Source organism: Ambystoma mexicanum, chromosome 1q (assembly GCF_040938575.1).
Source record: "Ambystoma mexicanum isolate Mex_15411 chromosome 1q, UKY_AmexF1_1, whole genome shotgun sequence".
Classification (NCBI taxonomy): domain Eukaryota; kingdom Metazoa; phylum Chordata; class Amphibia; order Caudata; family Ambystomatidae; genus Ambystoma; species Ambystoma mexicanum.
Genome location: NC_090922.1, coordinates 574,130,584 through 574,156,230, shown reverse-complemented (window position 1 = coordinate 574,156,230; position 25,647 = coordinate 574,130,584). Strand labels below are relative to the sequence as shown.

The window sequence follows — 25,647 nt, the reverse complement described above, 5'->3', positions numbered from 1 at the left end:
AAATTTGCATTGAGGTTGCCCAATGCCGAAAATAAGTGCAAAGAAAAATATTTTACCTTCTGATTGCGCCAACAGATTATCTGATTTTCTGTGTCAAACCAAAGCAAATTAGTCAAAAAGCCATTTGTTGTCTCAAAGTGATTTTCAATGTATTACATAAAAAGTGAAAAGAGAAAAGTATAGAAAATTGCTTGTTAGTTCAATTCAATATGCTCAGTTCGCTGATAAGTCCTCTTAATCAGTATATTGTTCCAATGGACTCGTTTGCAACCAGTTTGAAAACTGATTGCATGAGGGGGAAAAAGGTTGCGTTGTGCAGACATTTTGTCCGGTACGCAGTTGTTAACATCCATCATTCACAATATGGGCTATGTATTACTAGGGTTCAGGCATTTTTTTTTTTTAAAGATGGTAAAAAAAAAAGTCACGTTTTATCGCTTGGGCTATTTTCTTCATCCAACCGTATGTCATGTATTTACAGCAAGACTTCAAAAGAGAACTTGCACACTGAAGTGTGACAACCCTTATTAAATAGTGAAATGTAGATTTGATTTTAATACACATCTCATATTGCCCATCTTCACGTGTATTTTTTACTGAACTTGCACAAAAGACGAAGAGAACAAACCTGCAGCTTGGTGCGAAATTAATGAGTGCACAGCCATTGTCTACACATGCTATTGCTAGCTAATTCTCATAGTACTCACTTGGCATCACCAATTCTATTTCTTGAACTGCCTCCTATTCACAAATGCCATTGGTGATGCCAGGGGCGCTGCCGCAGGGATGAGTCTGATTCCTTCAGCCCTTCTTGCCATCTCTCATCGTGAGCACCTGTGTCCTCGCGAGCTTGATTACTCTTCCCCGGATCTCAGTTGCAGAAGCCAAGCCACCTGCTTCTGCACAAAGCCCCGGGTGGAGTAGCACTTGCCGTAGCCTGTTCTATCAATGACTGTGTACAAAGAGTGGGGGTGTCCTGACTGGAGAAGTCTAAGCCGACTGCCGCTTATTGATTGCAGTCTAGGTTTAAAGACAATGCGTTATCCTTGGGTGTCACAATTTGTGTATTTACCAAGGATAGCAGTACATTAGAGAACCATAATAATCCACTTGTGCTAGATCATTAGTCTGCAAAAGAACAGCTTTTATTAAGTGGCTGTCCTTGTTCTTTTACATATTTTTTGTAAAGAAATTGTAAGCACAAAATATATGGGTGTACATTTTTTCACCAAAGTTACACATAGAAAATGCAAACAAATATAGAACAAATAGAAAAAATAGAAAAAAGACATGTAGCAAAAGATAAGACAAAGTCATACATGTGCATGCTGACAGAAGTATAAAGACATTCTGTTGCTGCTAATACATTTCGTTTTTGTAATTGTAGAAAGTTATCCTCGAAAGTAAAAGTCCTTGGATAGGTCTAACTAAGCCAGGCTAAAGGGTGACCAAAAAGTAGTTGATCGACGTCACTGAAGTAAATCTCTACTGGGATTTAGGGGGGACCCCACCACACCGCTAGGGTAAAGGAGTCCCAGGACGTTTCGGCTTTAGTGGGTCACAGCCTTCTTCATGGAGCCAAGGAAAGGAGTCCCCTGTGGAAAATTAAGGGAGCTAGGGTTACTTAAGTAAAGTAACAAGAAAGTAGAGGGCACACAGTGGTAAAAACGGGGATATGTACATAAACATGTCATTGCACAAGAAAACAAGACCCCATGATTTAAACTGGAAAGCACATGTCTAGTTATACTCGAATTGGTGGACAGGGACTGGCCTCTGATCGACCTGGATTCTAGAAAGATGGCATAAGCTAATAGAAATGTAATAAAATCAAATATGTCAAATATTCCTCTGAAAATTAAAATCAAAATTAGAAAGGGCATGCTGCCCAAATACACTAGATGGAGAAAACGTGCATTGGAGGAGCTATAATGCCAAATTTTTCCAACTACCCCAATCCAAAATATGTAGGTAGAGTAAAACATGGAGGTGAAGGGTAGTACCTTTAGATGGTGCTGCAGAGCAATCACATGGAGTTCTGTGGCTGCTATGCAGTGCGTGGGCTAAAAAAGGAATGGCGTGCTGGACGCTGCACCTGGATCTGAAAAGAGCAGCAAGCGTCTGCCTAAGCAAAGAAATGATCAAAATTAGAAAAATGGCATGACTAGTGCCTAATATGGAGGAAGGATGGAGGGTCAGACAGTGGCTGACTGCCAGGGCAATGATTTACCTTTCATATGGGAGCCAGTCAACAGTACGGTGCTCCGACTGCCTGTGTCAGTTCGGAAAGGAGCTGTGCGACATTGCAGGGCTATGCAGTGCTGCGCTTGTGCCTTATTTTGTGCGCTAATCCAGCGCGCATGCGCTGTGGGGCTCTGCAAGGCCGGCGTCTAGGTCGCCTGGCAACGTGTATGCGGAAGTATACCGTCATACGTACAGGGTCTAGAGTTCTGAGATCAGCAGCTGGCATTGTAGACGGTGCCGCGCGTGCAGCTCCGAAATGTTGGAGTGACCGGCAAGAAACAATCTTGATGGGAGGAGTGTGGGCCCAAACCTTCGTTGGGTTGTGGCGCTGGGCTTGGGCGCCTATAAGTAATGGTAAACGAGACAGTTGGGGACAAGAGACAAGGAAGGAAGGATACTCACAAAAATGGCGGTACAGTAAAGGTCCCTGTATTGGTTAGCTGTCAGGTACCGCCCATATACACTAGATGGAGTGGAGGATGTGTAAACTCCTGTGAGTGGGCGGAATGGGCAATGCAAAATGCACTCATTGGATATTAAGCATTGAGATTGTTCTATCAATGACAGCAGTTTTTTTTTTTTTTTTTACATTTTTTGTTTTTTTTAACAAGAAAACCCTTATCTGGCTCCAAAATGTTGAGGATTCTTTTGCTTTTTAGACCCTCCGCGCAGCCCTCGATTGTTTTAGCCTCAGAACTATGTGGCTATCGGCCTCTTAGGTTGGTTGTTGTGCTCTTGGCCTACACACCACCTCCTTTGGAACGCTCTACGTACCTCCACACGTGACTCTGGTGATGCTCCCTCCAGGAAAGCTGAAAAGGCTGATGTTGGTCTGTTGTGGGCTAGCCTACTTGCTCCCAGGCTGGAGTCCTTCTATTTCCCCTCCTCTTCGCTTGGCTCAAGCCAGGCTTCTTTATATACAGGACTGCACCTCCATTCTATGCGTTCAGCCTTCTTGCAGGTGCCTTTTTCAGTGCCGCAAAGCCTATTAATGCAAAAGGAGGTGCATTGCAAATGGAATAACTAGAAACTAAAATGAGTTTTTTTTAAAAAAAAAAGAGAAACGACATGTTTGCCGTTGCTCAACTTTAAAAAAAAAAAAAAAAACAGAATGTCCGCCATGGATCGGGGAGAAGGAAACTACATGTCGTCCCTTCTCGCTTTACATGATGGCCATTGCTGAGTCATTGACACGTCAGGAACACTAGTGATCCCGGCGCCGGCGAGGGAAAGAGCATCACCAGGTAAGTGGGAAGGGTGGGGAGGAGATGTGGAACAGTGTGGTCTGTAGGAGGGAAGGGGACGCGTGGGAGCACGCACTTATGTGGTATCCGGCGGGGCAAGAGGATGGCCTCCAGCTCTGAGGAGGTAAAGTCCCCCCCATTCTGAGCCTCCTCATTGGCTGGGAGGTCCAAGCCATGCCCCCGCCGGGTACTAATTAAATATAATGCATCCTACAAAATGGGCACAACGTTAGTTTACCTCTCCTGTGGAAGTTAGCTTTGCAGTGCACTGTGTACTTGCTCCTGGTTCCCCAGCGGTAGCTCCTGTCTACTGGGGGATGCCTGATACCCAGGGGCTGGTTTCAGCTACTACTTATCAAACTTTAATTTCAAACCCAGCAGTGGTCAGGTTTGAGGACGTTGGGTGGGTATTGTACGAAATTACCCAATGCAAAAAGTCCGACCCCCAAAAGTCCGACCCCCATTTTTTCGCAGATATATATGTGGAGGGGATCAAGATAATAAAAATGTATAGGGGTAAGGTGGGGTGGTTGTGGGGGGGTCTCCTCCCACACATATACTTGCAGAAAATGGAGAAAAAAAAAGGAAAAGGAAGAATAGTCGGACTTTTGCATTCGGTCATTTCACGCAGATCCCGTTGGGTGGGCATGAATGTGCTCGAGACTGCCTTGATGTTCCTGTAACATGCTTTGAGATTAACGTGTGCATTCTGTGCTTCCCTTCCAGACGAGTACAGAATTAAACCCGTGGAGGAGGTCAAGTACATGAAAAATGGGGAAGAGGAGGAAGAACAGAAAACCGCTGCCAAGAACCAAGAGAACCTGGTAAGATCTGGCCTTGGCCCGCATGTGTTCACGTCCTTTTAACTTGTAGGCATTCTCCAACATTGAACGTGTGCAGTGGTTTTCATTTCCTGCCTAGGCATTAGTTTATATATTGCAACAACTCGATGTGCTGAACACTTCCACTGTGGCGTAGTCTTGGCATTCGTCGGCCCCAGCAGCCAGTTGGCACGGTTTTAATTGGATTTATAATGGGCAAAAGATGTTGGTTTCATAAAGTACTTCCAAAGTGTTCTCTCTTTTTTTAGTTTTGGCTCATGGAAGTGGTGCTGACCAGCTATGTTATGTTATCTTGCATTTGTATAGCGCCTCCTGCCATAGATTATGGCATTGAAGCTCTGTATATGATAAGTTATTTTGCTGTTTGACTGCCAATCGCCACTGTTGTGGTCTTACAGAGCCGATGCCTGTCCAAAGTGTGATGCATTATACCCCACTGGCGGTAGCCACGCCATGGTTTCGGAGAGGTACGAAAAAACGATTGACAATAGAGAGTACATGTTGGTTAGGCACTATTTTTTTATATTTGTGGAGGGGTGCGTTTACACCAGAGGTTTGACCAGAAATAACTTTTATGTAAATACTCCCCACATTAAATTGAATTGAAACAGTCCTTTCTGCATACGAAAACAGCTGTCTGAAAAAGTAGAAAAGTGCTGCTGCCAGCAAAATCCTAGTGTAACCCTACCAGCCACTTCATCTCTTGGCAATATTGCATCGCAGAGCGCAGCCATGAAACAAAGCCACTGGCGGGTCTTTTACCTGTTTTTTTTTTATAGAAATGATAAAGACTACGATGATATGTTATTCATTTTCTTCTGCATGTTTTAGAACGTGGTGCTATCTAGAAGTTGTTCTATTAAAAATTTGAAGAGAGGAGACCCTGTTTGCTAATTGGAAAGCGGAAACGTTTGGCTTTGTCAATGCTTGTTGATATTTGTCCAACTCCTTTCCTATAAGGTGACCGTTTTTGCTCATTATGTTTCTATATGTACTTTAGACTAGTGTGCAGGAACCTGTCGCTTACTATATACCTTCTTGTGCTTTGCATTATTTGGAATTGTGGGTGTTTTGAAGGGGGACCCACTTGAGGGCCTTCAATGCATGTTTACTGCCTGCATGCCGTTTGCTTCACGATGTGGAAATAGGAAAGAAAGGAGGCGCACAACCGAGTAGAGTAGACTGGGCGCGACCGGGTGGTCGCTCCGTGTATTAGCACCTAGAATATAGAAGGAAGTGGAAGCAGTTTTTCCTCTGTGGGGATTCATGACGGTGCGATACCACATCCCAGACGGAGTTGGCCTTGGCCCTCCAGGCAACCCCCTAATGAATGTAACTTGGATTTAACTAAGATTGGGATGCACTTCTGTTGATCGAATTTGCAATGTCCTGATGACGGCTGGTCTATGTAATCCAAGCAGACCATAAAGCCGAAACTCGAGTCGACAAATCTTAATTGAATGCAACTGTTTGACAGGATCTTCACATTGGAAAAGCGTAATTTGTATCTAAATTATGTGATCCAGGCCATCAAGAAAGGAATGGTCTAATGTTCTGCTTTTGTTAAATGTACTTTGCACTTCAGCTGTATATTTTGACCCGCTATTGTCATTTTAATGGTGTAGTGTAGGAATGCATGCAGCAGCAATGTGTGATATGGTACTGGCCATCTATTGTCATGTTAATGGTGTATTGTAGGAATGCATGCAGCAGGAATGTGTGATATGGTACTGCCCTCTATTGTCATTTTAATGGTGTATAGTAGGAAAGCATGCAGCAGGAATGTGTGATACGTACTGGCCCTCTATTGTCATTTTAATGGTGTATTGTAGGAATGCATGCAGCAGGAATGTGTGATATGGTACTGGCCCTCTATTGTCATTTTAATGGTGTATTGTAGGAATGCATGCAGCAGGAATGTGTGATATGGTACTGGCCCTCTATTGTCATTTTAATGGTGTATAGTAGGAAAGCATGCAGCAGGAATGTGTGATATGGTACTGGCCCTCTATTGTCATTTTAAAGGTGTATTGTAGGAAAGCATGCAGCAGGAATGTGTGATATGGTACTGGCCCTCTATTGTCATTTTAATGGTGTATTGTAGGAATGCATGCAGCAGGAATGTGTGATACGTACAGGCCCTCTATTGTCATTTTAATGGTGTATTGTGGGAAAGCATGCAGCAGGAATGTGTGATACGTACTGGCCCTCTATTGTCATTTTAATGGTGTATTGTGGGAAAGCATGCAGCAGGAATGTGTGATACGTACTGGCCCTCTATTGTCATTTTAATGGTGTATTGTGGGAAAGCATGCAGCAGGAATGTGTGATACGTACTGGCCCTCTATTGTCATTTTAATGGTGTATTGTAGGAATGCATGCAGCAGGAATGTGTGATCTGGTACTGGCCCTCTATTGTCATTTTAATGGTGTATTGTGGGAAAGCATGCAGCAGGAATGTGTGATACGTACTGGCCCTCTATTGTCATTTTAATGGTGTATAGTAGGAAAGCATGCAGCAGGAATGTGTGATACGTACTGGCCCTCTATTGTCATTTTAATGGTGTATTGTAGGAATCCATGCAGCAGGAATGTGTGATCTGGTATGATTGTTTGATGAGAGGTTGACCGGGTTTGCACTTTAGTATTATAACTAGTCTAAACATATTGAAGAAATGAATTAAATGTATGGGTAATATTAAATCTGCCATGTGCTAAATCTAGTTAGGAGAGTGTCTTTCTTGAGAAGGGGTTCGCCTGGTGAAATGGATGTATAAAGCTAAGAGGGTTTGTTCTGGTGTGTCACGATGTGGTTAAGCTGTTCAAGCTGCCTTGTTATTTTGAGCTGAATGGTTGGAGTCGTCTTTTGTTTGTTTTTGTTGCCAATGAGACAGCAAGCGTTGTTACAGGCAAAGAATTAAACTGCTGTTATGCTTCAAGAGCCGGCAGTCCAGTCATTTACCATCCAACTTGGGGCATATGCGCCCTACGGCACTGAAAGGCTTGAGCTGAATGGTTGCTTTGTAATTTGCCTACGCCTGCCTGCCTGCGCCTTCCATCCAGAGGAGGCGCGGCCTCGTGAAAGGCCATCGCCAGTCTTTGTGGTAAGCAGATTTTCAGGGGAAAATGTATATTTTGGGCCTAATTAGCGGAATTTTGACGCTGCTGAAAAGTGACTTTGCACCGCTGAGACAAACCTTGATTCTTGGAACTGTGCAAAGTCATTTTTTACTGCAAAAATGACCACTTACACTGACTTTGCACTGCAAAAATACACTTTGCCTAGTCCGTAAATCAGGGTTTGTGTCGGCCGTGCAGAGTCACTTGGCACTGAATCGGGCCCTTTCTGTGGAACGGCCATTACATTGAACGAGTTTACATTAGTCAGAAAGTCATTACAAATGGGAGTTTCAAAGAGTTCAACAACAAACAAACCAACGCACACCAGAGAGTTCCTTTTTGCGTGGGAGCCTATGCAGATGTGCACACACACGAGTCGCACAAACATTGCACATTCTGGGGTGTTGGCTGCACATGTCTTCAGGTGCACTCACTCGGAGCTCCTGTCTGCTGTGTCTCTCTTATCCAGTGCTTTTCTTTTTTTTCTGGGGAGTGTAGTTTCTTTTCTCTCTAAATGCCAGGCTGCAATCGTCGAAGTAACCTTTCTGAAAATGTTGGGGAGGAGTGGAGGAGAAGGGGCATGGCATTTGAAGGAAAGTGCCCCCTGCCGAATGAGGGTGACAAAATGTTGCGCCACGAAAGTTGGGGCAGTGTGGGACAAACCCTTACCTAAAATTACTCCCATGGCTATAATTCCTGAAACGCAACAAATACAACCGGCCAAAAGGAATGATTCGGTCATGAAATGGGGTGACGCGAGAGCTGTGCCCGGCCAGGCCTCCATCAGCCCATGTTTCTGCAGTGCATTTCTCGAAGTTTCTCTCGTTCTGCCACATCTGGGGGCCAGCGAGCATGTTCTAAGGGTCAGTGGGTCACCAATATGTCCCCCACATATTTGAGAACATTCTAGGTTTGAGTATTTGGTTCATCTTTGCCGATCTGTAAACCTGCCTTCATGGGAGACACATAATCGCATGTATTCCACACATTCCATTGTAATGCATATTGTGTGCTGCTGCATACCACATAAGTATTTGTCCTTCGTCAATTTCCCTTCACGCGGGCTACTTTTTTTGTAGCTTTTTTTAATCTACTTTCACTATGCTCTTTTTCACCACATTAAGTAGCCAAGACAAAAAAGGGGGGAAACCACAGGATTTTCCCCATAGCTTTTTATTTGTCAACATGAAACCGCCTGGGAGAGTGAAAGGGGGAGAAGCGGGCCTATAGCCGATGAGCTCGGCTCCGATTTTGCTCTCCTGTCACACATGACCTGGTGCCGAGCCAGAGCCAGGCTCAAGCCTTCATTGGCTTACCCAAATCGAAGGGTCACAGTGCCAACTCAAGAGGAGTGGCCATAACCAGGTCCTTCTATGCAAACCAGGAAGACGTCACTCTGGCCCTGTGCCCTGCCAAGGAAGTGCATTGATTCAACCTGCCAACTGCTGCTGCTTTTTAGTTTTGGCTGTAAGATGGCACTTTAGTGTGTGCTACATAGAAGGCAAAACTGATGCATTACAGTACAGATGGGGAGAGATGGCATATGAGGAGTGAAACGATGCTTGTAGGTGTTTGGCGATGTACCCAGCCATTGAATGCCCATGGGCCTGCTAATCCCTGTGCCATTAGTCTACTTCCTGCCCCTCTCTGTCAAAAAACGCACTCCTGGAATCTTCTTGAGATTTCAAATGTAATAACCAGGTCTGCCTTCAGCCGCTTGATTTATAAGCATGTATGAGTGTCCTTCCGCAAAGTCCTGTTAAAAGCAAGCATTAGCAAAGCCAACCATGTTGGCTTGTGTATAGGTATTAGATGGGCATTTGCCAGGCACTGCTGTCGTATGCTCAACTATGTGAACCATTTTCAAGCTGTTACCATCAATGGCCAGTTAGTACCATTACAGCAATGCCTTACAAATACCTTCCCCATACCTACACAAAGCCCAAACTACTGGCGTTGCCAATTCTTTTTTGTCTTCGGAATGGAGGTGGGTCATGTGGTGGGTGCTGGCAACATGTTTTTCTCATAAACTGATGGGTTGTTGTTTGGAAACCTGGATAGAGCGGGAACTGTGAGCTAGAAGGAGACACAAGGGGCGTGTGAGTGTATTAATCGGACCATCTTGCCTTCCTGCATTTCTTTTATTCAGACACAATCCATCATCCCTGTCTGCAGCAGCAATCCTTTGGGGGCGATTTTACACAATTTATGATAAGACTAGTTTCTTTGACAGCTGCTTCCAGGCCAAGAAAGTTAAGGTACTAGTTTTAGCCAGATCTACGTACTTCAGAGTAGGTTACTGAGGTCAGAGAAGCGATGCAATAACCCCTTCTGCTTGTGAAGCGATGCAATAACCCCCTCTGCTCCTGAAGCGACGTAATAACCCCCTGTGCTTCTGAAGCGATGCAATAACCCCCTTTTCTTCTATTACCACAAGACAGGAGTAGCCTTCTCTGACTACAAAGGGATGCATTTCCTGCATCCATAGCGTCCACACGAGGCACAGGGGTGCAGATGGAGTTCACGCCACGGGTACAGTCTCCAATGCACCCTTATTTTGTCCATGTTCCGAAAAATAGGTTGTGCCAAATAAAGACTCTTGTAACCTTATTTCTGCTATGGCTGCCAAGTTTAAAAACACGTCAGTAAAAGGACATGTGTCAAAGTCGTCCTGAGTGTCGACGTCCGTTCCCCCGGGTGATTGACTCCCAATTTTGTACATGCTATGAGCCAAATGAACCTTCCCGGGTCAGCGTTTGCTCTGCTTGTGTTGTGCGTCATTAATCGTGAAGGTTAACTCCACGATGTCTTGTTCAGTCCGTGAGAGCCTTCAGCCGCAGAATGCTGCTTCCTGGAGCCCCTTCCGTTGCAGGCGGGATGTCTCTGTGCTAGGCGAGCCCCGACGCACCAAATGCAACACTTGTTCTTCTTCCTGCTGATAGATTTTTATCCATCAGCTGTGATTTTTGGATACCGAGTCTTGAGCCTCATTACTCCACCTTCTCGGGTTGAGTATGTAGTCGTGGGTTTGTATTCTTCTTGGTCTGTGTGGTCTTGTCACAGTAGAGCTGGTTTCACAGGGTCTTCGCAGTGATGGGCCGCAGGTAGCGGTTTGCAGTGGTGACAGTGAGTCTTCTGATCAGAGTGTTCGGGTTCTGATCCAGTCCTTGGCAGAATTTCTTACTCCGCTTCGCTAGATGTTCGTCCAACATCTCGATGTCCAGGTCTCTGTGAAGGTCTGCTATCCTTGTGAAGATTGGAGCTCCAGACGATATCCGCAGGGCCTTGTTCTGGACTATCTGAAGACTCTTCCGGTGTCGCTCATGGCAAGCCATCCATGCTGGAGAGGCATACGTCAGGGTTGGTCTGATTATCACCATGTAGACGTTGATCTTTGTCCGGAGGGGCATGGACTTGGTCTTCAGGAGTTGGTACAGCACTGCCATCTTTCCTGGTGCCTTCTGCTGAGTATTCTCGATGTGGCTTTCCCAGTTGAGTTTGCTGTCCAGGGTCACACCGAGGTAGCGGCTGATGCTCTCCCATTTGATGGTCTCCCCATTGAGGCTGATGTGTGGGTGCTCCTTGATCTTCTTTCTGGTGAACAGCGTTGCAGTTGTCTTGCTGGTTTTGAGTTCTATCCGCCAGTCGCTGTACCACTTCGCGATGGTATCCAATGAAGCTTGCAGGTTCTTCGCCACTTCCTTTTCGCTGAATGACTGGGAGATGACTGCAACATCGTCTGCATACAGCGCCAGGTCGGTCTTGTGGAGATCTGTCGGGATGTCGGTGGTGAAGAGGTTGAACAGGAAGGGTCCAAGGTTCGATCCCTGTGGCACGCCTGCTCGGATGGGATGTGATGAGGACATCTCAGGCTGCATGGCGACATGGAAGGTGCGGCCTCTCAGGTAGCTTGCAATCATCTTCACCAGGTAGTTCAGAAATCCCAGGACAATCATCTTGTGCAGCAGTCTCTTGTGCCAGACTCTGTCGAATGCTTTGGCGACATCCAGGAAGACGATTCCTGTGGACTTCTTGATGTTGAATCCGTGGCTGATGGTGTCCACCACTCTCAGTAGCTGATGAGTCGTTGCATGCTCCTTTCGAAATCCAAACTGTTCCTTTGCTAGTAGATTTCTTTCAGAGATGAAGTCGCTGAGTCGGGCGAGGAGGACCTTCCCCAGGAGCTTCGATAATCCAGAGAGCAGGCTGATGGGGCGGTAGTTCGCTGGATCCCTCAGTGGTTTGCTGGCCTTTGGGAAAATGATGATCCTTGCTTCTTTCCAGGAACTTGGAAGTGCTGGAGCCTCATGCATGCATTGAATATCTCTGTGAGGTGTTCCATTGATGCTGGTGGGAGGTTCTTGATTGCCAGGTTGGTTATTCCGTCGCTCCCTGTGCCTTGCCGTTCAACAGCTTTTCTGCAAGTCCTGCTACCTCCGAGCTTGTGCACTCCTTGATGTCTTCTGCTCCCAGCCCGGTTCGGTCTTCTGCAAGATACTTCTCAACTGCTTCCTCCACTCCGTCTGAGAGCCTACTTACCTTGTTCGGGGTGAACGAAGCCTCCAGTGTCCTGGCAAGGACCTCTGCCTTGTCCTTGTTGCTGCATGCAAGGTGGGTTCGTCACTGGATTGGTGGGCTTGGCTCCTTCTTCCCAGTCAGGCGACAAGTCATTCTCCACACTGAGTTGTCCGCCTCCTTCAGCTTGGCTGTTGCAGCCTCCCACTTCTCTCCACGGTGTTGTTGGATCTGTTCCCGCAGGAGTCTTGTGAGCATGTTGTACTTCTACAGGAGATCAGGTGTGAAACCCCCCTCCCTCTGCTCTTTTTATGGTCATTGGCCTGGCTGCGGTCGCATTCCCTCCTTGTCTTGTACACTTGCTTTGCAGTTTTATACTCGGTCTCCCCTCATCTCTATTTGATAGTGTGCGCACCCTACTTAACCTCTACCTGCACCGGTGTTCGTTTTGACAACGTTTTGCTGTAGGGACACTGCAGCGTGGGCCTACTGCTGGGGGAGTGGGTGGGGCTTTAAGAGGGCCCCACCTTTCCGTCGCTTTCCGGATGGAGGGGGATGGCAGAGAGCATTCCAGAGTAGGCCGGAACTGACTACTACCATGTTCCAGGCTCTTTCTAGTTTCGATTGGCAGTTGGGCTAGTATTTGAGAACACAGACGGTAGGAGCTGACCTGCAAGAACGGAGGACTAAACACCGGCTTTAAAGCTGATCAGCCTTTCGCTGGCTGCCATTGAAAGCTAGAGAGGCCCTCGGGCCTTTAGCCGATAGTCAAACCGAGAGATTTCTCAATATAACCAGACACATTTTAGTGGCGTGCCAAATGCAGTCCTGTGTTTGCTGTAGGTATTTGCGGAAATGAAATGACATGACTCAGTGGCGAGAGAAGATGCTCTAGGTGGTACGCTGGCCTCCTGGGTGGTACGCTGGCCTCCTGGGTGGTACGCTGGCCTCCTGGGTGGCATGCTGGCCTCCTGGGTGCTACCTCCCTAGGATTGGGACAGGTTTTCATTAAGCAGCATTCCACGGTTCCTTATCAATCAGCTGAGTGTGCTGTTGTGTTTTCCGGCCTTTGAGGGAGCAAAGCAGAGGAATAAGCCAATGCTATTTTTTAAAGATTTCGCCATCTGAGAAAGACGAACCCTGTCTCTCTTTTGGGGTTGAGCTGCGGCCAGACGTCTTCCACCAAGCTGTCGACATTTGATAGGTTCTAGGTCAGTCTAGTGATTCATGGTGATGAGGAGGTGTGTTCGACTGACTGCATGTGTTCTCGGTGGAGGGGTTTGCCACTTTTATGGAAATCCTTCTGTACGGGTCACCCAAGCCCTGAGGTAGATGTTGAATGAAGGTGTTCTCGGGGATCTTTGGGGAATCTCAGGAGTCTTTGGGAAGAAGATGGTGGCAGGAAATGACCTAGTGTAATGCTATGTTCTCTCCTTCCGAGAGTTGCGAGAAACTGCTGCTAAGAAGAGTACGCTGTTAGGACAAGGCGGTGATAAACTGTTGCAAATGCAGGACCGAAATCCTGCTAGAATCAGTTGTGCCACCTTTCCCTAATTTCCCCAGGTGCTGGAGATCATCTGACGCTGGTGGCACTTCCAGATTTGTTCCGTGACAGGCTAGAATCCTGATATGTTGGTGTACGAAAAGGAGCATGTATTGACACGTCAGCAGTTTTATCGCCACTTTTCCCACACATTTCCTCAGTAGAGGCAACATTCCTATGGGGCTGCAATTCCCAATGGCCTCTGGGTCTACTGTACCTTTTCGGGGGTTATCATTCCTTTGTAGCTTTGGCTCATAGAGGTGGTGCTGTCCACCTGTTTGGGAAAACACTTTGTAGGGAAAGTATATGTGGGTTTGGCACTTTATTCTGATTATACACCAGTAGCATGAGCAGTGGCATATTCTCTGTGTTGTCTAAATTCTTGTCGTATTGAAGTGATTGAAAACCACCATTAGTCCGCAAAAAAACCCCAGTTTTGAATGCTGAGGACTTAATTGCATTCATTAAGCAGCCCCTAGTGCCCTAGTGCAACAAAGACGTCTTGTGGGAAGTAGTGTGGCTTCAGTCACTTGATTGCGAAGCCATGCGGAATCAAAGAACACATCCCAGAATTAAGGTACTAACGTTGCTTCCTTTGTCGCTTTCATTTAGAAATTGTGAAAGCTATTGAAAACATGTTATTTTTATGTTTCTGTTTTGGTTAAGTACTAGTAGTGAGATGTAAGTCTTCGGCATTGCTGTAGAAAAGTGTAGCATATGAAAGTTGTAATGTTAACAATGTATTACTAAGGGAACATGATGCCTATAGGAAGCCAAACTGTTGTATTTGCTATACTGGTTTTGTCTTGGCTGGATTCATTTTCCTTTAAGCACTTAGTAATTTGGAAATGCTTTAATAAATGTTATGTTATTGTGCATTTGTGTAGTGCCTTATATACATACCATTTGTATGATCTCAAAGCGCTGCGGGTTGAATGCCTTCAGGAACCGTAGTCCAGGTCAGTGAAGAGAGTAGGATAGTAAACAGTGCTTGAGTGCACTCAGTATGAGTGCAGCCAGTGGGTATCCAGTGAAAATGTCAAACATTTGGGCGAATGACAAAAATGTCTAAAATAAATAAATAAATAAAAGTCTAAATAAAAAAAACAAAAAAATGTCGAATGCTTTATTTTTTTATTTACATGTTTTTTTTTTTGCTTTCGCAAGTATGAAAAAGGGTTAAAACAGAAAAAATAATTTAAAAAGTGGGTAGGGGGGAAGCCCCACATTTCAAACAAAAAAACAAAAAAATACATTCGAAAACATTTTTTCGACATTTTGACTTTCCACCAAATGTTATTTGAAAATGTCACTATAAACCCTGCGAGTGCGGTGTGTAAATGCGTTCTGATGGTAGGCGTGGTGCGGTGGTTGTGAGGTCAGTGGAATGCGTGCAGCAGGCTGTTGACTGCGAGGTCTGCATTCTGGCAGTGGTGGCACTTGTGTATGGTATTATGTGTGCAGCTAGGGGTTTGTATAGCTACATTCTATTGTATGTTGGTGCATGATATGGCATTTATAACGCGCCTATACACAAGTGTTTCGGAGAGGAGAGAGCATGCATATTGGTGTGTGCGAGTGTCTGTGCGGATTGTTTGGAGACCCCTGTTTCTGAATTCCCTCCAGTGTTTGCTGAACTGACTTTGTCTATTCTAGAGGAGCATTGGTTCTCCGAGAGAGATTCTCTGTCGGATTCATCTTCCCATGAGGTGGGACAGAGTTAGTCTATTTCAGAAGTTCGGTTATAAGTGCTGGTGGGCAGATTGGGTCTGTGGCAGATTGGAAGGATGTTGGAAAGAAATGTTCACTGTATAGTTTGTTTAAAGTAGCATCAGGCCCTCTGATTCCCTCTGGCTACTGGGTGTTCCCTATCAATTTTTACACTAAGGTGCTCGTTGTTGTATCTTGGAATGTAGGATAAGCTGCAGGTCTGTGTGAGGTAAGGTTCTGAGACTCATAGCTATAGAATGGTGAGAATCCAACAGAAGCAACTGTGTTGGGACCTAAGCAATAAAGAATATTATCTCTCCTTTCAATGTTGTGGTGTTGCCTTACATTGTCGACGAGCAGGGCCCCGCCTGTGGGGTACATTTAAAGGCCCTAAACAAAACTCCCCTTCACCTGAAACACTGCATTCAAACACTGCCACTAAAAACAGCTGTGCTTTGCTTTCCCTGTCACATGAGTGGCAAGCATTTGAACACTGCATCCAAAAACGGCCCTGCGGTGCTTCTATTTCGCCTCAATGACATGAAGTTATCCATTGCATCCAAAAACGGCCCTGCTTTACCTTTAATTCACATGAGGGGCAAGAATTTCAACACTACAATCAAACTGATTTTGCTTTCTATTTCACTCGAACAGCAGCCCTTCAAACACTGCAAACAAAAAACAGCTTAGCTTTTTCTCCTGTTCAAGTCAAATCAAAGAACCATGTGGAAGGGGGCCTTCCCCTCATTGTCAATGGACTAACAGCAAATGCAAACTCACTCAAAAAAAGAAATAGAATCCCGTGAACTAAAAGACAGGATTTCAAACATTAAACGGCTTGCACAAGTGTGAAAAAGAAAAAGGACTTTAAAAGCCACAGCGAAAAGATAGCACTGCACGCACAAGAAAAATGTCAGGGAAATATGCTGTGTGGTTTGACTAAAGTAATGTACATTGTTTCCACCCACAAGATTTCAGTCCCCTTTGAAGAGACGCAATACAGGAAAAACCAGTTTGGGGCTAAGGCAGGAAACTTCACAATTAAAAGCCCCGCTCCCACTGGAAATCGCACCTACCAGTGAACCATTCTGCAGTCAAATGTGAGGTTACTTAGGGTGTCCTCATTCCCTGCTCTGCCAGACTTGAAGGCAGGGGCTCAGGGATTTCAAAGAAAGCAAGTGTGGCTAAAGTTTGACTAGGGGGGTGTGAGCTCCTTCCTGCACCCACTACAATGAACAAACTGACCACTTCAAAGGGGTTCATACACATCTTTGGTCACCGGCTGTGCCAGGGGAAGACAGTTGGCTGTGGGGCATGAAGCGCCCCCTCCCCACCCCCCCACAGGTGGAACAGATCCTCCCAATTGACATTAAAAAAATGGATTTCATTTTAGGCCTTTTTTGCAGCACTCAGAATAAGAATTAAGTTTGTTTTTATGATATATTTTAATGTAATTTCCAGGCGGTTTTAAAGAGACTAATTGCATTTCCCTACTGAAATGGCCAGTTAAGATAGTTGCTGGCTGATCTAAAAATAGGACAAATATGACAATTCGTGGAAAGATGGAAAATGAAATTATGAACATGCTTGATCATTTGCAGAGTTACAAATGTTATACATTTTGTGAAAAGGACTGAATGTGCCACCAGGCCATGCTACATCATACAGAGTGGGCGATTGGCTAACCTACTTCCCTATGACCCACTAAGACCACATATCTAGTTCATATGTCAGGGGCTAGTAGAATTATGAAGTTAGGAGACATAACTGGTTTTTGTCAAAGTGGCAAGGAGGAAAAATGATAGTAATGAATGCAAACAGACAGATGGTGCTCTCTTCCCTTGAACCAATGATGCCAGGGGGCAGAGAGGGGAATGGTAAACTGTCCTATCCAAGCGGTAGGGGTAATTACTACTCACCCTAGATTGTAAAATGAGTGATATCATTTGTGCTATATAAGGGGGACTGTACTAAGTCAGGGCACACAAGAAAATCTGGGGAGACAGGAGAAGGACGACGGAGAAAAGGCAGCTGTACCGTGCAATCTTTGAGAGTGCAGTGACCAGACCCCTTGCCCAGCTGTGCAGAGTGTCCTGAGATCCAGCTGGCTTTACAGAATCCCAAACCAAGGCTTACTTTGTAAGTAAACAAATACCCCAGCCCTAAATTGCAAAAGCCCTTCCATTTTGTAGCATTAAACCCCATCAAAAATTGCCAGTGTAATTCAGTCACCTCCCATAGAAGAATGTGTGTTTAGCCTGTGTCTGCTAGCATATTCCCTTTGGTAAATGTCTGTGTCTGTGTAAATCCTTAGCATATTTTTAAGTAAATCAATGAATTCCCCTATTTGAAATTCACGGTTCAAGAGTGTTAAAATTCGAAATTAACTCTCTTGTCCCTGGTGTCTTTCTTTAATTAATATAGTCATTAAAGTATTGCCTCAAAAGAATTAGGGCCTCATTACAACTCTTGCGGTAGCCGTGCCATTAAAAACGGCACAGCTGCCGCCGGAGTTGCATTTTTTCTGGCACCCGTGAATGGGCAAGAACCGGGTCATGCCGAATTAGGCGGACGCGGTACTTGCCCATTTTTCGGGTGCCGGAATCAAGGGTCTCCTCATCCCCATTCTGCCCCATAGGGCTTAATAGGGATTGGGACGTCGGATGCACCGGCACATGCAGAGTTGTGCCGGTGCATTCGACGTGCTATACTCAAGGGTGCTGGTCAGCCCGCCAGGAAATACCTGTCGGGCTGTGAGGCACCCACGAGCACAGCCCGTAGTATGACGGCCCGGGATCTACGGTACCGGCATGCTTACCGGTACCGTAGTTCCCAGACCGCCATGCTTGTAATGAGGCCCTTAGTCTCCTTGTAACTGAAAACTGAATGTGTCCGTGTATTGTGTGCATTACCTCACGAATTCCTATTTGCATCTGTCCTATTAAAACCCAAAATCGTAGTCCCATTGTATGCAAAACCCCTTCCCTGAGCTGCCAGTCATTGTAAATCCAGTGTAAAACAAATTTCCATTTGCCACAGTATTTCCCCTTTCGAAGGGGTTGTGTCCTCCGACGTATTCCACATCTTTGACAGTAATTACCAAAGCTGTGCCGCTTCGGAAAACTTTTTCGGCGTAGGTGTCCTGCGTCAATGACATCGATACGCTGTCCCGTGAGGGCCTCTGTTGATTGTCGACGTCACCAGATGTTATATCTAGGATGCACGACACCCGTAGCCTCCGTTCCGTTTTTTCTGCGAACGTGTTCGCTTCGGAATATCGGCGCGCATCGATTCTTCTAACTTGAAAATTCATGACGTCTTCGTCTTCGTCTACCTCGAAGTCGGGCTTCAAAAAGTGTCGGGACTGCGATTACAAAATGTCCATTATGGACCCACATGACATTTGCCTCTGGTGTCTCAGTGAAAGCCACGCCACCGACGATTGCGATGACTCTCCAGTCCCTAACTTCGAAGGCCTTGCGGGAGCGGAAGAAGTTGTCGGTAGGTAGGGTTTCTAAAACCCGTAAAACGAAAACTACTGGTCTTTCGACTGACGATTCGAGGGGCGACTCTCCGCGTTGGCATAAATCCAGGGGGTCTCATTCTCGGAGTGGGTCCCGCCATTCCTCTGCCTCTTTGAGGCATTCACAGAAGTGCCGTCACTGGTCGCCTTCCCCGTCCTCGTCGGAGGACTCTGCCAGACGGCAGGTTACTTGTCCCATGAAACGCTCATTGCCGGCCGAATGGGATGCATTCCGCCAGCAGATGAAGGCGATTTTCGAATCGCAAGGCACCGTTCCGTCCGCGCCTTCGAGAGAAGCCGGCAAGGAACGAGCTAAATTAGCTAGAGCCACCACTCGCATACGCCTTCGGGCTCGGGCGGTCGGAGCGATCATCAGGAGCCGTCGAGGTCCCCATTGGACAAGTGTGATCGCCATAGCCGTGCCAGGTCCAGGTCCTCGACGCCGTCGGAGCCGGTGAGGCCTTCAAAGAACGCCATTGTCCGCGCCATGTCTGTCGAGGGACTCTCTCGAGGCTCTGGCTTTGAAGAAGTCGTCGACGCCATTGGCGCCGCAGCCATCGAAGGACAGGCTCGGCGCTCCGGCCTCAAAGCAGTTGTCTAAGTCGTCGACGTTGACGCTGATTCCATCAGTGCCCTCAATGCCTTTTGTGGAGAATTTACCGTCGGTGCCCCGGAGGGCTGTGGAAGCTTCGAGAAAGGCTCTCAGCAAGTCTGTGAGGCCTGTTTTTGAGCCCTACTCTGTTCCTCCTCCCAGGGTGGATTTGTTCCAACCCTTGGAGTATATTTCAGAGGTGGAGGAAGGGTCTGATGAGGAGGGGGTTGTGCCTCCTGAGGTTCCTGATGACCTGTTGTCTGGTCATAGCCAACTGGAAGAACTTCGTCAATCCTTACATGACGCCAGTGGTCTTGATTATGGAGGTTGTTTGGCAAGCCTGAGCCTGGTACACATGCTAACTCCTCGTATAGGCACCTCATGTCGAGGGTGACTGAGTATTTGGGGTGGTCTGCTCCATCTGCTGATTTTCTTCAGGGTGATCTGACAGACATCCTGGACCAAGGTCCACCCACTGACCCGGTGTTGCCATTTCATATGGCGTTGCAAAGAAGGGTGGCGGTGACTTGGACTGCTCCGGAGAGTCTCCCAGCAGTGAATAAGTCTCTTCCAAAAAAATACCGCCCAGCCAGTGGTGACCCCTGCTACTTGTCCATGCACCCTACTCCGGAGAGTTTGGTGGTGCAGGCGGCTACGGCCCCAACAAAGCAGGCTGCGTACCCTACTATCCATCCAGATAGGGATGACAAGCGCTTGGATGGTTGGGCAAAGAAGGTATTTTTTTCTGGGGGTATGGCTTTAAAGGCAGCCAACTCCGTTTGCGCCCTGGCAAGATTCACTCACACTCTGTGGAATTGTATATCGTTGGCGGCTGAACATATACCCGGAGGTGAGGAACGGGATGGTTTTCTAGCCCTCTTGCAAGATGGCAAGGATGCCATGTGTGAATCCGTTCAGTCGGGTCTGGACATGGCAGACTGTGTCACCCGGTCCATGGCTGCGAGCACCATGATACGCAGGTTTGCTCCGGATGTGCAATCCCGGCTTCTCAACATGCCCTTTGATGGTGTCCATCTTTTTGGCAGCAAGGCTGACGAGAGCCTTGAGAGGTTGCAGACCTCCAAAGCTGCAGCGAAGTCCTTGAGCGCTGCAGTACGACAACCTCCGCCTTTTTGTCCTAGGGGACAGCAATGGAGGGGAGGTTCCTTTTGGTACTACTCTTCCTTTGTTAGATCGAGGGGAGCTGCCAGTCAAAGGGGCCACTGTCGGAGTACCAGAGGTGGAAAGCAAGGTACTCGAGGTGCCAAAGCCGTTCTGGCAGTTGCCTCTTTGCCATCAGACACTGCCGCGTCCGCTCAGTCATGAGGCCATGTCCCATGGTTCGCCGGTTGGGGGCAGACTGGCGCAGCATCTTGAAGAATGGTGTGCCATTACTTCAGATGTGTGGGTTCTGGAGATCATAACCCACGGCTACTGTCTCCCTTTTTGGCAGAGGCCTCACGACAATCCACCGGGAAGCTCTCTTTGAAGCGTCCGGATCCGCTCCTTGCGCAGGAAATCCTATCCCTGCTGGAGAAAGGCACAATAGAACTGGTGCCTGTAGCGGAGAGGAACAAGGGATGGTATTCCCCTTATTATATGTTCCCGAAAAAAGACGGGGGATTGAGACCCATCATGACCCACGTGGGCTGAACAAGCTCCTCAGGAAGGACAAGTTCAAGATGGTTACTCTTCTCAAGTCCTCCAGGCCCTTCAACTGCAAGATTGGTTGGTGTCTCTAGAACTCAAGGATACTTACTTTCATGTGCCGATTCATCCAAAGCACAGAAAGTACCTGAGGTTCACTGTTGGCGACTCGCATTTTCAGTTTCGGGTCCTGCCGTTCGGATTGACCTCCGCCCGAGTGTCTTCACCAAGCTGATAGTGGTGGTGGCAGCGTATCTCAGGAAAGGGGGGATTCATGTCTACCCCTACCTGGATGATTGGTTGATCAGGGCGCATTCTCCCGAGCAAGTCCTGGATCATCTGTCCGTCACCTGCCACTTCCTTCACAAGATGGGCTTCTCCCTCAATTTAAAGAAGTCCCATTTGACACCTACCCAGCGGCTCCAGTACATCGGAGCAGTGCTCGACACATCCCTGGGGTTGTGTTCGCCTCCCCAGGTGAGGGCTCATCACATTCTGCAGATGGTGGACACATTTCAACGTGCCTAGACTCTCCCATCGTTCGAGTTCTTGAGGTTGCTCGGCCTCATGGCATCCTGCATTTTTCTGGTGCTAGAGGGCAGTCTGCGGATGAGATTTCTGCAGTGGGCTCTCAAGATGCAGTGGTCGCAGTTCCCGGCAGGATATCAGATCCCGTTCAGATACCGCCCTCGGTCGCACAGTATCTTCTGTGGTGGGCCGTCGAAGGCAATCTGATGAGGGTGCTCCATTTTGGCAACCGTGGCTGGAGATAACGATCATGACGGACGCATCCCTAACAGGTTTGGGAGCTCATGCCAACGAGTTGACGGCCAACAGCCGTTGGTCTCTTGTCGGAGTCCAGACCCCACATCAATCTGTTAGAGCTGCGGGCTGTCAGGCTAGCCCTGAAGGCTTTTTTGGCATCTGTGCGGGGGAAGAATGCCCTGATTATGATGGATAATACAGTGACCATGCACTACCTCAACAAAAAGGGGGGAGCAAGGTCATTCCCGTTGTGCAGGGAGGTGATGCAGCTCTGGTTCTGGGCCATTCAGCAGGAAATTTCAATCTCAGCAGTTCATCTGGCCGGAGATGAAAACGCGGCGGCGGACGCTCTGAGCTGGCAGAGCACGGTCTCTCACGAGTGGGAGCTGGCTCAGGAAGTTCTGTTGGAGATCTTCGCCCGTTGGGGAACCCCGCAAGTGGATCTCTTCACCACCAGTGTCAACCGGAAGTGCGAAAGATTCTGCTTGTGGGAATTTCCTCCAAGAGGAGCCTTAGGGGACGCATTCGTAGTGGAGTGGTCCTTCCCACTGCTGTACGTGTTGCCTCCTGTCCCTGTCATTCCGTAGGTGTTGCGGAGGTTATGGAGGTTCGGTTCCCGGATAGTCCTCATTGCTCTGGCATGGGCCAGGAGAGCGTGGTACCCGGACCTTCTCGACCTGTCCATCTGCCCTCCACGTCTTCTTCCCTACCGAGACGATCTGCTCTCATGGGAGGGGGGTCGGGTTCTCCATCCAGAGGTCGAGTCCCTCAGCCTTCACGGTTGGTATCTGAAAGGTTGAGGTACAAGGATTGGGACCTCCCAGAGGACATGATGGAGGTGTTGCTTTCGGCCAGGAGGCCCGCAAAGAAAACTCTGTACCATTGCCGTTGGACAAAGTTCTGCGACTGGTGCAGAGTACAGAATGTGGATCCTTTCCAATGTTCCATTCCTTTTGGTTTTGTCTTTTTTCCTTTCTTTAGCCCACAAGGGCCTCCAAGTGGGTACCATTAAGGGTTACCTGGCGGCGCTGTCCATATTGCGCTCGTCTGAGGAATGTTCTTATTTTAAAATCCCTTTGATATCTCAGTTTCTAAAAGGGCTAACTAATGTGTTTCTACTGTCGCCTTTCCAGGTGCCGGGATAGGATTTGAATTTGGTTTTAAAGTTCCTAATGGGAGCTCCGTTTGAGCCCTTACATTCTTGTCCATTGCGACTATTGTCCTTTAAAACTGTATTTTTAGTTGCGGTTACTTCCGCACGCAGAGTGAGTGAGTTGCGGGCACTTTCCGCCAAACCACCCTTCACTGTGTTCCATAAGAACAGGGTTGTCCTTAGGGGGCGGCCTTCCTTTCTTGTGAAGGTTGTGTCGGAATTCCATCTGAGCCAGAAGGTAATTCATCTGGCATTCTATCCTCCTCCACATCCTGGTAAGGAAGAGGAGAGGCTCCATAGGTTGGACCCTAGGAGAGCTTTGAGTTTCTATCTTTCACGGATGTCCCAGGTCAGAGTGGACGATCAGCTCTTTACTGGTTATGCTGGAAGGCGTTTAGGTGAGGCTGTTTCCAAGCAGACCTTATCTAGATGGATAATTTTGATGATCTCTGAGTGTTACCGTTTGGCAGGAAAGGACCCTGCAGTAGGCTTACGGACTCATTATACTAGGGGTATGGCTTCCTCCACTGCACTACAGAGGGGAGTTCTGATTCACAATATTTGCGAAGCAGCCCCATGGGGCTCTGTCCATACTTTTGTGAAACATTATTCCTTTGACTCTCCATGGGCAGGATTTGGCCTTTGGTAAGGCAGTCCTCTATTCTGCAATTTGATTGGGCATTCTAAATTGATGCATTTGTAAATTCTTTTCCCACCTCTGTATGTTGGTACTGCTTTGGGAGTCTGTCAAAGATGTGTAGTACGTCATAGGACACAATCCCTTCGAAGAACAAGTTACTTATTTTACCTGGTAACGTTCTTTCGATGGGATGTTCCTCCGACGTGTTCCACATTGTACCCTCCCTACCTGCCCCACTACAGAATTTCTTATGCGATTGCAGCTTACGTTTCCGCAAGGCTTTCTGTAGTCATACTGGCAGGAGACTGGTGCCACACATTCTGGAGGAAAAAACTACAACTGAGGCTACGGGAGTTGTGCGTCCTAGATATAACATCCGTTGATGGCGACCATCGACGGAGGCCCTCGAGGGACAGCATATCGACGTCATCGACGCAGGACGCCTACACCGAAAAAGTTGTCCGAAGCAGCACAACTGTGGTAATTACTGTCAAAGATGTGGAATACGTCGGAGGAACATCCCATCGAAAGAACGTTACCAGGTAAGATAAGTAACTTGTTCTTTGCATTTGATTTCTCCCAAAACCGGTGTGCTGATTAGTATTATCTAAGCTTCCTGATCTCCTCAAGTGTAAGCAATACAAATTGTATTTCATTCCATCATCTAGCAGTTGTAAGTAATAATAAAAATCTCATTCTGCCATTTTGCTCCAAAAGCAGGTTTTCACTTTCTTTGCTGGTTTACCATCTTGGGGTGGTGGGCTTTACCTCAAATCTGATTTTCTATCTCTCTATTCCTACTCCTTGCCACTGCCTTCCATTAAAAGGAATCAAGTTAGCTGATGTTTGGAGGTGAGTGTTGCAGTGGGGAGTGCTAAACCGTTGGTGCCATCTCTTTATCAAATTGTTCTTTTTCTGTGTTGCCCTTAAAGACTGTGTGAATTGTAACAGGATCTCTTAACCTAATTGTTTTGTAGAGATTAGTGAATTTTGTGCTGCCACAACATTGGTGGTTATGAAATTGTTTGATTTTCCTTTTTCATTAAATAATAAATATCTTCTTGATACACACTGGCGATTCCTGGTCCATTGTGACACAGGGTGTTTGTGGAGGTTGGGTGCGAGGGGGGTTGGAGACCTACTAAAAGAAAAAACCTGTGGTTTATTAAAAATAAAGAGCGCTTTATTTTACGGCACATTAGTTGTCGGGGAAGGAGTCCCTGGCTTGAGGGTGCCATGTAATAAAACCGCAACACGCCTGGTGGCTACATTGGAGAGGCGTGCTTGTATCCTTGCTGTGACAGGCGCCTGGTGCTTGCCGCTTTTGGATTGTGCTGATTTGGATTAGGTGTTATGCTGTCACACCTGTGTATAGTCTCAGAGGGACAAATAGACGGTGACAACCCCCCACACATAGGCTAGTGGAGAAGCGTGCGTCCGCAGGCGATGATTGCAGGTTTGATAAATGCAGCCATCTGGGTGGAAGCCCTTATGTACTCTGCGAGAGCAAGGAGGGCATTGCCAGGAAATGGCGGATGCTGCTTTCCTCTGCGAGGATGACATTACTAGGCCGCATATCGCGTCTCTCTGCAGATCAACAGTATGCAGCACGCCACGCTCCTACGCAAGCACTATCACAAAGTTTGTCCATTGTTATACACCGTATGAATATGTTTTGATGCTGGTCTATGGAAGTGTTGTGAATCTCTAGTGCATTGGGAGCATCACTGCCACCTTCTGGACTGAGGTAACTGCTATAGTGTCACAATTCGTAAACCTGCAATGAATGTGTAGGGTGGTGAGCATAAATGTGCATAACAGTACAGGAGTTTGGAGTTGGGAGAGAGCATTGGCAAATAATTAAGGTTTGCCCTGTATGGTACCATGTCCAACATTCCAATGGTTATTTTTGCCAAAGAAACCATTGATTCAGTGGAAGGAGGACTTTTTGAAGTTTGTTTTAGCGATCTATGCTTCAAACTATTCTTTTGAAAGAAAGGATGCCCCGTTGTTTCATTGCCTGGGGTGTACTGGGCAGTACATATATAAGGGATTGCTGGACCCAGTTTACCCAGAGGGTGTTGCATGAAACATGTCATTGCAAAGCGT

At 47.0% G+C, this 25,647-nt stretch overlaps 1 protein-coding gene across 6 annotated transcripts in view; it reads left to right on the top strand.

Annotated features, from left to right (window-relative positions):
• The window catches only part of C1QH1orf21 (chromosome 1q C1orf21 homolog), a 723,044-nt gene that overhangs the window by 390,340 nt on the left and 307,057 nt on the right, over positions 1-25,647 (top strand). For all 6 annotated transcript variants that reach the window (XM_069641065.1, XM_069641066.1, XM_069641067.1 and 3 more), the window contains exon 3: positions 4,215-4,312. In XM_069641065.1, coding sequence (XP_069497166.1) covers positions 4,215-4,312 — 98 coding nt within the window. The remainder of the gene's footprint in view (positions 1-4,214; positions 4,313-25,647) is intronic.